Raw genomic sequence first — 15,176 nt, 5'->3', positions numbered from 1 at the left:
ATCACAGGCTTAATCTGATACAACTTGTTTGTGACATGTGTGACATGGTTGTTGCCATTGGAAATGTCATACATTACATAATACCTGACTATAGTCTGTATAGGAGACTAGCAGGCCGTGACTGCTCTGGGGTTGTGGTGATCTCACCACAGCATCTATCAGATCATTACCATTGATCCCAAGGTGGCTTGGAATCCAGCAGAAATGTGTTGAATACAAGTTCACAGAGACAAAAAATAACTTCTGCTGAATTGTGGACAGGACTAAATGCAGATTACATTTCATCACTAATAAAGCCTGTAATGTCTATAGCTGTATAGCATAAAACTCTGTGGTGTATACTGTGCTACGCTCATGGGGAATCTTCTCAGATACCATGCTATTTAGAAATACTGCAGTGCATCCCACACAATTCTGACTTCAAGCCATCAGTGATGACTGGAATGAAATTAGACTGGCAGCTTGATGAGCAGCATAAAGTTGCAGATAAACAGAAGGTGAAGTGTTGGCCTTTCTCCAATTTTTAATAGATAGATTTAATGAGGGTGAATTTGCATGCCAGGGTTGAAGAGGTAACTCTGATGACTTGGCAACATTGTCTATCTTGATGTTAAGCTCTCTAAAACAGCTCTCGGATATAAATACCAAAGGGACAGCTGACAGTCTGATGAGTACGAGAGATTTTCCTATCCTGGCTCGAAAATGGATATCTGCATAGGGTGATCTGGCAGGAATATTAGTTTAAAAGTACGTTTTAGTGACAACTGCTTTCATTGAAGCAATATATAGATTCTGAACAGAAGATGTTCTAAATGCTCCTGTAGCAATGTGGATGGCCTGATGAACTGGATCAAGCTATCGAAGTACATTGTTGATGCATACACTTAGTTTATGAATTCCAAGTGTATAAGTTCCAAGTGCTGATACATACACTTGGAACTTAATCTGATTTAGATTGGACAAGTGCACGATAAAGACGGAATAAAATGCAGTGGTCTGTTACCCAATTATTGGATAAGATGGCATGTAAGGGGATTGGCCCCGTGTGCACTTTGTCTGCAGTTGAGATATATGATAGGAATGTCAACTTATTATCAAATACAACCCCCAGGAATTTTGACTTGGGTGCTATTGAAATGATATTTTGTCTGAGCTTTAGTTCTGGTTCAGGATGAAGGTTCCATTTGTGGCAGAAGTTTACACACAGAGAGAAGCTGAAACAATTCGATTTTTTTTTGTTAGTTGTTGGCACATCGGTTTCTGTGGCCATATTGCACCTCCCAAAGTTTTCGCATTTTTACTCTGATCCAAGTCCGCGGCTAGATCATTGACAAGACACCATGAGCTACTCTTGCAGACCACTTGCACTGCTCAGAAAACTTCATATCTGACTGTACAATTATTCTAGATCCTTTTCATTCTTTACATAGGGAAACAGTCTGCATAACTCAGATGAAGGTTGTATTCTATGACAAAAGATAGCAATAAAGATTCGGCATATATGACATTGTCACTATGAAATGCATCTGTTTTTTGGATTTATTTCTATGCACTGCATGCTGTACTTATGTTAATTTATTTACAAGCGTCTAGATTACATCTAGTCTCCTGCTGCTTGAAATTAAAAAAAATCACATTTACATACAGTATACAAGGCAAACATGTTACTTTCCCTGTAACATGTTAAACATGTTACATGGAACGTTTTGCATATATGTCTGAAAGTTTACACTGCGCTTCTTTGGCATTTAACTCAAAAAAAAAAAAAAAACTTATTAATTAGGTTAGCATCATACAGTTACAATAAAGCACCTTACAGAAAACGAGGATATTACTCTGCATTTCTGTTTTACAATGTAAGCTAGCACACCAACCAATTCATTAATGAAAATAAGCAGAAATTTATAGCATTTTCAAAAAATTCCAACTTTAACTTGGTCATACTATTTTTTTTTTTTTTTTTTGCAAAAAAGATGGAAACTTTTTGTAACCAACCATAACACAATGGTGAGGCAGAAAAGAGGTCCAATCAAATAAAAAAAAAGGAAAAAGACGTAAATCCAGAGTTGGCAGCATTGTTTATATCTGAGAGGAGGCAGTAAAATGAATAAGGTGAAATTTTCACCTGGTTCATTCTACTAGACCAATACCAGAACCCAGCAGCATAAATTGAACAGTTTGGGAAAATTAAAAGGCAAGTTGGATCAGTACCTATGGGAAGAGGGAAACACATGGGATTGTGTCCCCCCCATCATCATCTTCTTTGATGTAGCAGAATACTTTGTCTTCTTTGCATAATATGATCAACATGACCACTAATGCATTATACGGAGCTCTCACCCAAAAAAAACTTCACTACAGAGAGATATTTTACATAGGTAAAATTAATTTTTTTTTTCAAATCCAAAGTTCACCAGAAAATTTAGCTAGAGAGAGTTTCATTATATGGGAGTTTGTTATAGAGGGAATCAACTGTTTATATATATATATATATATATATATATGTGCGTGTGTGTCATATATAATTTTAACCATTGCAAAATGGTTCTTGCAAAAATATCATCCTACTAGTTTAGTTGGATATGGTAATCAACTTCCAAAAGGAAGTGGAATCTTTAAAAACTGCTGTAATAAATTGGCAATTTTTTTTTTTTTTTAATGAAAACCCCAAACACTAGAGGTATTAGAACCTATAGTACTTAGTACTGTGCATGGGTTGAAGGTTGAGAAGATGAAAGAAGATATTTGTTGACATTACATTTGAACTTCTGTAGATTGTAATTTTCAGAAAATACATATGAAGGAAAGTTGTTCCAGAAAACAGAAGTTGAATAACTAAATGAGGAAGAAGAAAAGTTGAAGTCTGACAGTAAAAGGATGTTGATTGGTTGCAGCATGTGTTCGAACTGCTTTGGAAGAGAGAGAGAGAGAGAGCAGGAATTATAGAAACCAATTCAGGAAAACAATGCCCTTGGAAGTATCTAGAGAAAAGGTATGCAGCAGAAACAAAATGTCCACAAGACAAAGAATGGAGAGATGCTGTTAGAGATGAATCATTAATTAAACTAACTGCCCTCTTTTGAATGGAATCTAGAAGCCTGAGAGAGGTTTTGGGGGCACCGCCCCAGATGTGGGAACAATATTCCATGGTAGGGAAAATTTGTGATCTGTACAGAGTGAAGAGCTGTTTGGAAAAAAAGTAATGCCAAAAGCAAAAGAGAAAAACCAGTTTTTTAGATGCAGAGGAAGCAATATTTGTAATGTACTTATGCCAAGAAGAGATTAGAAGTCAGGGTAATCCCCAATAGAGATACATAATCTTGCCTATAAATCAGAATGTAATCAAAGATAAGCATAAGAGTAGAAGAATCCTTTCTGTGAGATATAAGACAGGCTTGAAATCAATGTTATCTTTGCTTCACTAGAGAATTACCTGGAGATCAGCATTTAAGGAATTGGTAGTGGATAATCAAGAAGCTGAAGTTGTTTGTGCAGGGCAAGGTTCTCAAACTGGAAGGTCATTAATATACAACAGGAAAAGAATGGGAGAAAGAACTGAACCTTGGGGAACACCAGCATTAGTGGATAAGTTAAAAGACAGAAAGCCATCTACTATCACCCGCAATGAGCAGTCAGAGTGAAAACTGGATACCTGATTACAAAAAACAGCTGGCAGACCATAAGGTGGAAGCTTATTTAGAAGACCTTCATGCCAAACACAATCAAAAGCCTTTGAAATGTCAAGAGCAACTGCTTCAGTTTCACCAAAATTTTTCCATTGAATTTGTCCATAGATGAGTAATATAGGCCAGAATATCACCGGTGGATCGACACTAACGGAATCCATACTGGTGATCGTTGATCAGACAGATTTCATCCCTACAAGATAATTTAAGAGTTGGCAGTTAATTGATTTCTCCATAACTTTAGAAAGAGTAGAAGTGCAATAGGACGATAACTGGATTGAAGGAATTTGTCACCCTTTTTAGGAACTGGCTAGATATGAGCAAATTTCCAAGCAGAAGGAAGAGCATGTTTGGAATAAGGAAGTGAAAAAAGGCGAGACAGAACAGGACTAAGTTCAGGAGCACAGGTTTTGAGAACAAGCGGAGTAATACCATCAGGACTTGCAGCTTTCATAGTATCAAGATTGATCAAAATCCTGGGAATGACCACCGCATATCCCAGAGCATTAGCAACTAAGGCCATATTGCTCTGGGATATGCGGTGGTCATTCCCTGACCTTTCCACATTGTCCGTATTTGGTGGTGACGGTCTCGAACCTCAGTCTAATCAAGAAGCGTCTTTTTGACAGAATCCAGGAGGCATTGAATGTGGTGTCCTGGGAACGGTGGGAGGTGGTTTACTAAGATCATTGATATATGAGTTGGAAGTAAAATAGATTGCTAGCAAGTCAGCTTTACCTTTGGCTGAAGTAGCAAAAAGAACATCTGGTTTTGACAGTGGTGGGAACAAAGATGGGCAAATGTTGCAGTCAATAGCTTTGGCAAGAGACCAGAATGCTCAGCTACCAGTTGGCCAAGAAGCAAATTTTCTACCCTTAGTCTGTTTGAAATCTAGTTTGGACTGATTAATAACTGCTTTACAATTGTTGTGAGCTTTAGTGCAGGCAGAAAATGAAAATGGAGCTTTGGATGCAAGAAAATTTCAACATGCAACATTCTTCTCTTGAACAGCCTTAGTACATTTATTGGAAAACAAAGGTTTAGATAAAGGACGAGATTTTAAGGCGGAGTGTGGAACAAAGGATTTCATTCCTACAAGAATAATTTCACTAACACAAGCAAACGTTGACATTAGAAGATTTGAAATAGTACACCGACCAAGGAAAAGAAAAAAAGATCTTGCAGATGATCCAATTTTGTAATGCCAAACAATGCCAAATTTAGTTATAGTTCAGACACACCATGGGTTTGTTAAGGGGAAGTCATGTCTAACAAATTTGATCGGATACTATGATGTTGTCACAAAGGAACTAGATGCAAGAAATAATTTTGATATCATATACAGGTAACCGTCGTATAAAATGGTAGTTAGATTCCTATAAAATATTGTGTAGTACGAAACCGTGTTATATGGGACTAAGAACCAGTACAAAAAGGGGGAGGGTATGTTCCAAGAGCTAACAGAAAAACACCATTTCATTAACAAAACTGACAAAAATACACCATTCTATATTTCATGTATCTTCTGCTCTCTTTAAAAAATCATTAATCTAGGTTTGTTTGCTTGATAGATATTTGTAATTTCATTGTATGGAACTAGGCATTTTTGGAGCATTCTTTTGAACTTTGGGCTCCTTTCAGTCGAAGAATCTAAATTCAAAAAATAAGATTCTAATTGCTAGGCTAACTTTATGCCTTTTCATATACTTTTTAGTGCAAAATTTTGAAATTCAGAATTTTCATTTGTGCTATCATCCTCTGATATCATTTCCACCAAATCAGCTTCACCAGCCTCTTTTTCTACCAGTAATTCTTGAAAGTCTTCAGTAATCATACCTGGTTTTTTTTTTTTTTTTTTGAGAAGCATTGGCAACTAAGGCTATATTGCTGTGTGTGTTCTGAGGTTTATTTTCTATTTTTCTAAACAAAAAAAACCCAGAGTTTCTGGGAGAACAAAATATGCTACCCTCACCTGAGACTGAATAACTCCACTATGTTGTGAAAAACACCCATAAACATTTCTTCCGTCACTGACGGGATTCGAAACTTAGGTCTTTTCCACCTGGTGGGGATCGGCGATTCTACCGACTGTGCTACCCATGAGGGCTTCAGTAGTCATATCAAAACCTTCCTCTCCTACCAACTTAGCATGTTCTACTACTGCACGGATTCCATTTTCTATCAGTTCAACCATATTTCCTGAATGAACTGACTCTGGACATACATTTTTCCAACACACATTTAATGTTGATGGTTTTACTTCTCTGCGCAATAAAGCTATGATTCCGATACAGTCCACAAATGAAAAATGCTTCCATGCCTCAATCACTTCAATTTTTCACAAGTTCGACAGCACAGAACCTAACACGGGGATTTCCCAACAAAATAAAATACGGTAATTTATCGATAATGTTTTTTTGCAAAACGATTAGCAAGCCAAAAGCAGGGATTCACAAAAAAGAATGGAAATGTTGAAAAATTACATCCTACATAATAGCAGAGTTTTTCCTCGCCCAAAAGCTCAAAAATATCATGTTATGGAGGTTTGCCACACTTCTCTAACCATGCTAGAGCGAAAACGCTCTAATACACACTTTATCAATCGTGTTAGATCAAATCCATGTTGTTGAAGTATGTGTTATACGGGGGTTGCTTGTACTTGGATTTTAGGAAAGCTTTTGATACTGTGACACACGAAAGACTACTGTACAAATTGGAGCAGTATGGCATCAAAGGCAAGTTGCTACAATGGACACTGCTCTTCATGGACTAATGTAATTAGTGGAGCCCCCCAGGGTTCGGTGTTGGGCCCATTGTTGTGTTCGATATTCATCAATGATACTGTTGATGGTATATCAGGCTTAATGTCCAAGTTTGCAGATGATACAAAGGTTGGCAGGTTTGTTAATGGCAATAATGATAACACCCTACTGCAACAGGATCTCGAAAATTTGAGAAGATGGACTGAGAGGTGGCAACTGAAGTTTAACATTGACAAATGTAAAGTACTGCATATGGGTAGCAGTAACCCCAGAATAATGCATCAACTGGGTGGTACTGTTGCAGTAGGGTGCTATCATTACTCAGGGTAGTGCAGAATGAAAAGGACCTGGGTGTAATTGTGCAGCCAGATATAAAGTTTTCTGAGCAGTGCAGACGGGCTGCAAGAGTAGCTCATGGTGTCTCGTCAATGATATATAGGAATTTTGCTAGCAGGGATAAGAGGATGATTGTCCCCTTGTATAAGGCAATGGTCAGGCCACACCTTGAGTACTACATACAGGTCTGGAGGCCTCACTTTAGGAGAGATGTAGAGCTGCTGGAACGAGTACAGAGAAGGGAAACAAGGTTGGTGAGTGGAACAAAAGGTTGGTGTTACCAAGAAAGCTCAAGTTCTGCAAATTGCAGCTTCTGGAGACTAGACACCTGTGAGGTGATCTAATTGAGGTGTATAGGGTCTTGAATGGTTTGAGCAACCTCAATGCTAATGAGATTCTTCCTCTTTGTCAGATTACTCACATGAGGGGACATAAATTCAAACTGAGGAAAATCATTGTAGAATAGATGTATGGAAATTTTCCTTTAGCTAGGAGGTGGTTGATAGTTAGAACAAACTTCCATCTGTTGTAGTGGAGATCAATAACTTAAATAAGTTCAAACAAAACTAGACAAACATTTGGAGTGAATGATGGGTGAAACAGGAGGTGTTTTTTTTTTTGGCTGATGCTATATAAGCTTGCTTTCTCGCATCATATGCCTCTACTAATGCTAACAAGAGGTTGAGAATTGCCAAGAGAGAAAGGCTCTGAAGAAGAGACATAACATTCTTCAACATATCTATGAATAATGAACTCAGCACACATGTTGGACAGTTATGTTCAGCTTTAGTACGTTGGATTGAACATTAATGTTCAGCTTTTAAAATGCTGGAATTACGTTTAAAAGAAAGAAGCAAAACTGCTTTATTCAAGCAATTTTGTTTGTTTAGGATTTCTCTCACAAATACAACACCAAAGTTTAACTAAGCTTTAATTGTCTTGAATTTTTAAAAATTTTATGTATTCATCAGCTTGATTAGTTGCACGATTAGTTGTAATTGTAGACACTTTCTGTTGTAGAATGAACTTTTCCCATGGAAAAACACAATAATTAAAATTCTGTCCACCTTTCTGCAGAAACTGTGCAAGGTACATCCTATGATGAAGCCCAATGGGATGAAATGAAACAGTAAAGTTGTGTGGACTTCCAAGCAAAATTGAAATGATAAATACTTCCAGAAAAAGAGACACAAACCAAAATGCAATTGGTAAAAATGGCCTGCTTTCTGTGATTTTGAAAAGAAGAATTTGAAGAGTGCTATATAAATTTTGTTCCAGTTTTACACCGTGAAACTTGATGGGTGCACAAGCTGGTGAATACATAAAATTTTAAAAAAATTCAAGACAATTAAAGCTTAGTTAAACTTTGGTGTCTGGAAGAGCTTAATAAGGACATGATATGGGAGCTAAAAGGGCAATCTTCTATACACAGCTAACATAATACTAGAAGGTATGAAAGTAAGAACACTAATTTGTGTGAATTTTTGTGCAAAATTTTTATTGAATGGCAGATGCCACTCGTTAAAGAAAAGGACAAATAGACAAACAAATGCTAAACCATTAAATTCAAGCAGAGTAGCATTTTTTTTTTTTTTTTTTTTTTTTAATGAGGACAGAATGACAATTTTGATGACCAAAAAATTTAACTTGTTACAGCAACATATCTGTGAACTGGTGCATGTCAAAATGGTAGTAGTTAAATATTCTGCATTTATAAATAACATAAAATATGAATTAAGAAATGCATTAAAAATTAATCTAAGACAATTTATTTTAAACATTCTACTACAAAAATGCTCAATTCATGAATGTTATAATCTGAATAACACCAAATAAGATTATTTTGTATTGGATAAAAATATTGGATAAAAATATACTGCTAATACTATGAAAAAAGGATATAGCATTCATAAATTTGCCTAGCTCTTTCTATTTCCTTATAGCGCAGCTCAAATTTTATGTTAGTCAGCCAAGCTTGTTCATCTGGTTCCCATTCCATCCATATTTCAAATACTTGTCGTGTTCCAGGCACATTCCCCAACATTTCTTCCATATATGTGTATTTATACCAGAACTGATTTACCCTGGGCAATATGGATACAGCTCGATCCCACAGATTACGTGCATGATTTATCTGTCGATTCCTGGAAGATTTCATTTAATACAATATAAAATTGTTTTAACAATTATAATGGCATTAAACAGATGTACAGGTTAGTGCAATTGCATTATTTTTATATATAGCACATTTGCTAAGTATAAAAATGATGCAATTGCAATAACCCATACATCAGTAAACTCCCATGTAGCTCGAGGCTCTTGCCCATGAAAGCTTTTTAGTATTAAACAATTATTAGTAATAACTGGATACATAATAAATCCATTCAATCTTTTTCATTGGAAAAGCTTCAGAAACAATCAACAACCGTAATGCACTTTCAAACTCTCAAGAAAAATCAATAACTGCTTATTCCAATATTTTGTGAATCGGTTTCATAAAAGTTTTCAGTATTTCTCAATATTACTGAAGATACAGAAATAAGTGAAGAAATATTTTGCAGTTCTATCTCAGTTCTGTCAATTCATTATGAGAACCTACCAGTTCTAATTCTACTATTAAATGTATTAATAAAACAAATTTTTAAAACTAATGTAATTTATTTATCCATACATGAAAACGTGTTACATTGCAGAATGCTTGCTAACAAATGGACACTTTCTCTACGTTAGAAAGTATGAGGTGCTTTATTCACAGGATGTCAAAAAACTACACAACTATAAAATAATATAATAAAACACAGCACACCATTAATACATAACAAACAAATACAGGAACTCCCCGACTTATGTAACAGTTGCGTTCCGCAGAATGCTATGAAAGTCTGAATTTTCCCATGCTTGTGCAGTACTCGCAACTGTGCTTGCTGAATCACTTGAATCAAAAAAGAAACGTTTGATGAACATGTAAATAGAATTATTTATTGTTATTCAATTTTTTATCTCATGCGCAGGAAAAATTACAAAAGCATGCGATTTAAAAAAATTTCAAAATTATAAAATTACAAAAAAAGAGAGGAGTCAGGCATAATGCCAGTAACTTTTACGTCTCGAGCATCGTTGCCAGAATCGACATCTTCAGCTGATAAGTATGCCGCTGCAGAGGTTGAGGGCTGTGGAGATTTAGAAGGGGTTAGCTGTTCAACCTTACAAAAGAACATATTAATGGAAGACTGGATGGTGGCTTTTTTCTTTTCATCATAGATTTCTTTGTAGCAAGCATATCATTCACCACTCTGTTAACTTTTAAGATCAACAGTGATCACAAAACAGCATTCAGGTGCTATATCAAAGATGGAACAGCAGTTAATAATATGGATGGAAAATCAGATTCAGAAGCGAGTGCCCCCGAGTCTAATGACCATTCAAGCAAAAGCAACAAGTTTTATAAAGATATTAAGGATAAGTACGGTGAACCCCAACCCAAGTTTGTGACAAGCAACGAGTGGTTCAATAGGTTCAAGCATCATGCTGGTTTCCACTACATTTAAGTATGCAGTGAAGTTGCCAGTGCCAATTCTGCAGCTGCAAAGAAATTTTGTGATGTGTTGGAAAAAATTATTGATGAAGGCGGCTATTCAACACAGCAAATTTTCAGCGTTGATGAGACTGCTCTGTATTGTCAAAAAATACCGGATCGAACATACATTTCCAAAGAGGAAAATACAATGCCAGGTTTCAAGGCGTCAAAAGATAGGGCCACGTTCTTGCTTGGGGCTAATGCAGCGGGAGATTACAGATTAAAACCACTGCTTGTGTACCATTCTGGAAATCCTTGTGCATTTAAGTGCGTTGATCCTTTGACATGTTCGTTTATAAGCACACTGTCCTTTAAAATAGTATTCACTGTTGAAGAAGCGAGACCTAATTCCCTTCAAACAGATGACAAACTTTCTCCTGCTTCATACTTCTTAATCATTTTCGTTTTCATTTCTAAATCAATTTTGTTTCGTTTCCTGCCACTGCTAGCACTTGCACTTTCCATTGGTCCCTTTCCCTTCATCATTGTAATATGTAAATAGGAATAAAGAGTAGTTTCTGGAAATTTGTTTTTTATATGATTGAAGATTTCAGTGAAGGAGAACACATTTCACCATAACAACGTAAAAACCCACAAAATTGCAGTTATTGGGATTATCGCAAATGCAATAATATCGAGTTTACTATTGGTTTATAATTAGATGCACTAACAGAAAAGTCCAATAAACCGAAACTGCAAATTGTTTTATTGTTTTATGGTAGTGACCTCCAGAAATGTGCTTTAGAAAAATATCACAAAGGCGTTCAAAATTGATTCTTGTAACAGGAACATATGATAACAATGAAAGTGTAGTGCAATTTCCATTATAAATATGACCTTTTAGAGAGATAAACAGCTTAGTAATATAGCAAAATTTTAAACTTCCAAGGACTTGGAACGAATTACAAAAAAATAATAATAATAACAACATGTTATTGGGTTCACGTTACGATATTTTCACGATACCTCCATTTATTCCTACAGGATGCAAAATATGTTTCTACGATTTTTTTAAGTTTGCACTGGCTTTCATAAAGTCGAATTTCCATAAGTCGAGTATTACATAAGTTGGGAAGTTCCCATATACAAAAATTCCGACTGAGTGCTAAATTTGTCTTCAGTACTACATTATACAAACATGTTACACACACATGAAGAGACAGGAAAATCAATTGACAAGCAAATTCATGGCGATAGGTGACAAGAGGCATCAGAGAGGAATGTGGACTATAAGTGACAACAGCCATTGGGATATTATGGTTAAATTTTCAGGTTGATGGGGCTGGTGGCTGTCTTCTAAACTTTGGATATGAGACAATAGCTCCATAAGAAAAAGAAAGTGAAAACATTTGCTAGCTATCTGTATTGCCGGGATCACTTTGAAGGAGACTAGAAGATGGTTCATGCAACCTGCCAATTTTTAGTTAGACTCTGTGGGAAAGCAACAGACGTTACTTTGGCTATCACTGCCATAGCCTCAAAATTTACCAACTGACGTATCAATGAGGCATGAATGATATGAGACCACCATGCAATAACCTTTGACCATGTCCATCATTTGGAGCTACCCCACATTCTTTGATATAACAAGATTTAACATTAAAAAGACAAATTGAGATTCCTTCCTTGGAACTCTCAGCATTGCACTCCAATGTATTCTGTCAGACTCAATTAATCAACTTACACCACAGTAAGTTCCACAGATCCACAGTAAGAGAATTACTCAAACACTAATTGGTGCATGCAATGTTTCCAAGCAGAAAAAGAAATCCAAAAAATCGTTGTTTTAAGGTCAAGACCTCCAGAAATGTGCTTTATAAAATATCACAAAAGCTTTCAAAATTGATTCTTATAACAGAATCATATGATAACAATGAAAGTGTAGTGCGTTCTTCTTACAGGACCACGTAGCCCTTCCTCTCAGCCAATAGCAGTGTTTGTAAACACGTTGGCCACATGTTTTGTTTATGCATCCTTTTGTTAAAAGTGATTTTTGTGTTGTGCTTATAAGACAAATTTATATAAAACTAATACAATTTCCATTATAAAAATGACCTTTCAGAGATTTAAATAGCTCAGTTATATAGCGAAAATTTCAACTTCTCAGGTCTTGGAACAAATTACAAAAAAAAAAAAAAAAAAAAACACACACACAACGTGTAATTGGGTTCAATTACGATATTTTTACAATACCTCCATTTATTCCTACGGGATGCAAAATACTTTTCCATATATTTTTTTTCACTTTTCACCGGCTGCAAAAACTTACGTAAATCGAATTTACGTAAGTTGGGAAGTGTCTGTACTTGGATTTTAGGAAAGCTTTTGATTCTGTTGCACATAGAAGACTACTGTACAAGTTGGAGCAGTGTGGCATTAAGGACAAGTTGCTATAATGGATAAAATGTTGGTTGAGTGGCAGAAGACAAAGTGGTAATCAATGGACACTGCTTTTCATGGACTAATGATATTAGTGGAGTTCCCCAGGGGTCCGTGTTGGGCCCATTGTTGTTTTCTATATTTATCAATGATATCGATGAAAGTATATTTGGCTTAATGTCCAATTTTGCAGACTATACGAAGGTTAGTAGGGTTGTTAATAACAGTAAGGATGGTACACTACGGTAGCAGGATCTAGAAAAGTTGAGCAGATGGAATGATAGGTGGCAACTGAAGTGACATTTGTCAATTTTGCATTGACAAATGCAAAATACTGCATACGGGTAGCGGTAAACCAGAGTAACATACCAACTGTGTGGTACTATACTCAGGGTAGTGGAGAATGAAAAAGACCTGGGGGGGGGGGGGGGGCAATTGTGCAGTCAGATATGAAGTTTTCTGAGCAGTGCAAAAAGACTGCAAGAGTAGTTCATGGGGTCTTGTCAATGATATACAGGAATTTTGCTAGCAGGGATAAGGAGGTGATTATCCCCACGTATAAGACAGTGGTCAGGCCACAACTTGAGTACTGCATACAGGTTGAGTCCTCATTTTAGGAAAGATGTTGAGCTACTAGAACGAGTAAACCCAAGGGCTCACATCTGGTGAGTATGGGCTTGACACACCCAGGGTCCTGAGCTGGATATCATCATTCTTCTCTTTCTTGGTGATTCCCTTCTACTTCTCTCTCTCTCTTTTTCGGGGTAATTCAGATTTTTTTTTTTTTTTTTTTTTTTTTTTGGCTGGTGCAGCATAAACCTCAGGCTTCCTTGGCTAATAATAATAATAATAATTAATAGTGCAGAGAAGGGCAACGAGATTAGTGAATGGAACAATGGGTTTATGTTACCAAGAAAGGCTTAAGCTCTGCAAACTGCAGCTTCTGGAGACTAGGCACCTGCGAGGTGATCTAATTGAGGTGTATAAGGCCTCGGATGGTTTGAGCAAGCTCAATGCTGATTCTTCCTCTTGGACACATTCCATACCTGAGGGGTCATAAATTCAAATTGAGGAAGACAGTTGTAGTAGATGTGCAGAAATCTCCCTTTACCTAGGGGGTGGTTGATTGCTGGAACAAACTTCCATCTGTTATTGTGGGACAAACTTCCATCTGTTGTTGTGGGCTTAAATTGAGAGATTAAATAAATTTAAAGCTGAACTAGACAAACCTTTGGATTGGTGAAACAGGAATTTTTGTTTTTTTGGCTGAGCTTGCTTTCTTGCATCATATGCTGCTACTAATGCTAATGTCATATGGGGCTGGAATATGGTATCAGACAACTGCCAGAAGAACAAAAGAAAACTGGAAACCATACAGAGAATAATGCTTCTAGCTACAACTAGTTTGCTGCACAGTGAGTACACCTACTCTGCAAGTCTAGGCAGGTACGTTCCCAATGGATTTGGAAATAGTATGCTGGGACCTCAGTTACAGATTGAAAAGAGGCATGCCCACTGAACATCAGGGCATTATTTTGGCCTTGGCTAATAACTCGAAACAAGGAAAAAAAGAGAATAGCCACTTAACTCCATCACAGGTGGCAAACAGTGGGGGAAAGTCCACCAAGAGCAAGGTGATAAGGCAATTCCTGTCAAATATAGCACTGGTCCACCCCAGACTACCTCCGTAGTTTTCCCAGGTCTGTCAATTACCTTCTTGACAATACATGGACCATTCAAAGCCAAACTTCATGCACTAGGACTGATAGATGAATTAAACTGCACCTGCAGCATGCCTGAGGATTGGGAGTACTTATTGCATGAGTGCCCGATCTATGACAATCCCAAAGTCTAATGATATCCAAGATTGGTCCCCTTCCCAGAAATGCAGAAGACCTGTTCATTACTGAAAAAGGATATATAAAGCCTTTGTGCAATATGCCGAGACAATTTTCCAAACAAGACAAATCCTCTAAAATCCACCAGACACTCATCAAACAGAAAAAACTACTTTCTAATGTAACACTAATCCTACCAACAATAAATTCTGAGCAAAGTTGATCTGCTCTGAACGTGACTTAAAAGATTACCCAAATTTGACCCATGGGGCATGTCTGTTTGCACTCCCTGCCCTACATTAGTGTGAATGATCAAGTGGCACAAAACTGTGTGAGTGAATGTGTGTTGAGGATCTACACATACAGATCAACCATCACTAATCCAGTTCCACTGCTAATTCGGAAATAATTGCCGCGAATGTAATTTCAAATTAAACCATGTCGGTGCACCGACCTGCCGCTACTGTTTTGGTGGCATTGATTGCAGCATCAGCTGTTAGCGCAAACTTGTAAACACTAGCAAGCCATTCCCACTTGTTTTCCTGCATTTATTATTATTATGACCTGCTCACATTTAGCCCCAGCCATGGTTCCAATG

At 36.8% G+C, this 15,176-nt stretch overlaps 1 protein-coding gene across 1 annotated transcript in view; it reads right to left on the bottom strand.

Annotated features, from left to right (window-relative positions):
- Nucleotides 1-15,176, bottom strand: part of LOC150084642 (crooked neck-like protein 1) — a 211,774-nt gene that overhangs the window by 130,063 nt on the left and 66,535 nt on the right. The window contains 1 exon segment of the mRNA XM_090376310.1: nt 8,687-8,928. Coding sequence (XP_090232436.1) covers nt 8,687-8,928 — 242 coding nt within the window.

Source organism: Mastigoproctus giganteus, chromosome 6 (assembly GCF_048544385.1).
Source record: "Mastigoproctus giganteus isolate SK-2022 chromosome 6, ASM4854438v1, whole genome shotgun sequence".
NCBI classification, from domain to species: domain Eukaryota; kingdom Metazoa; phylum Arthropoda; class Arachnida; order Uropygi; family Thelyphonidae; genus Mastigoproctus; species Mastigoproctus giganteus.
The sequence above is the reverse complement of the archived record's forward strand: the minus strand, read 5'-3'. Positions and strand labels throughout refer to the sequence as shown.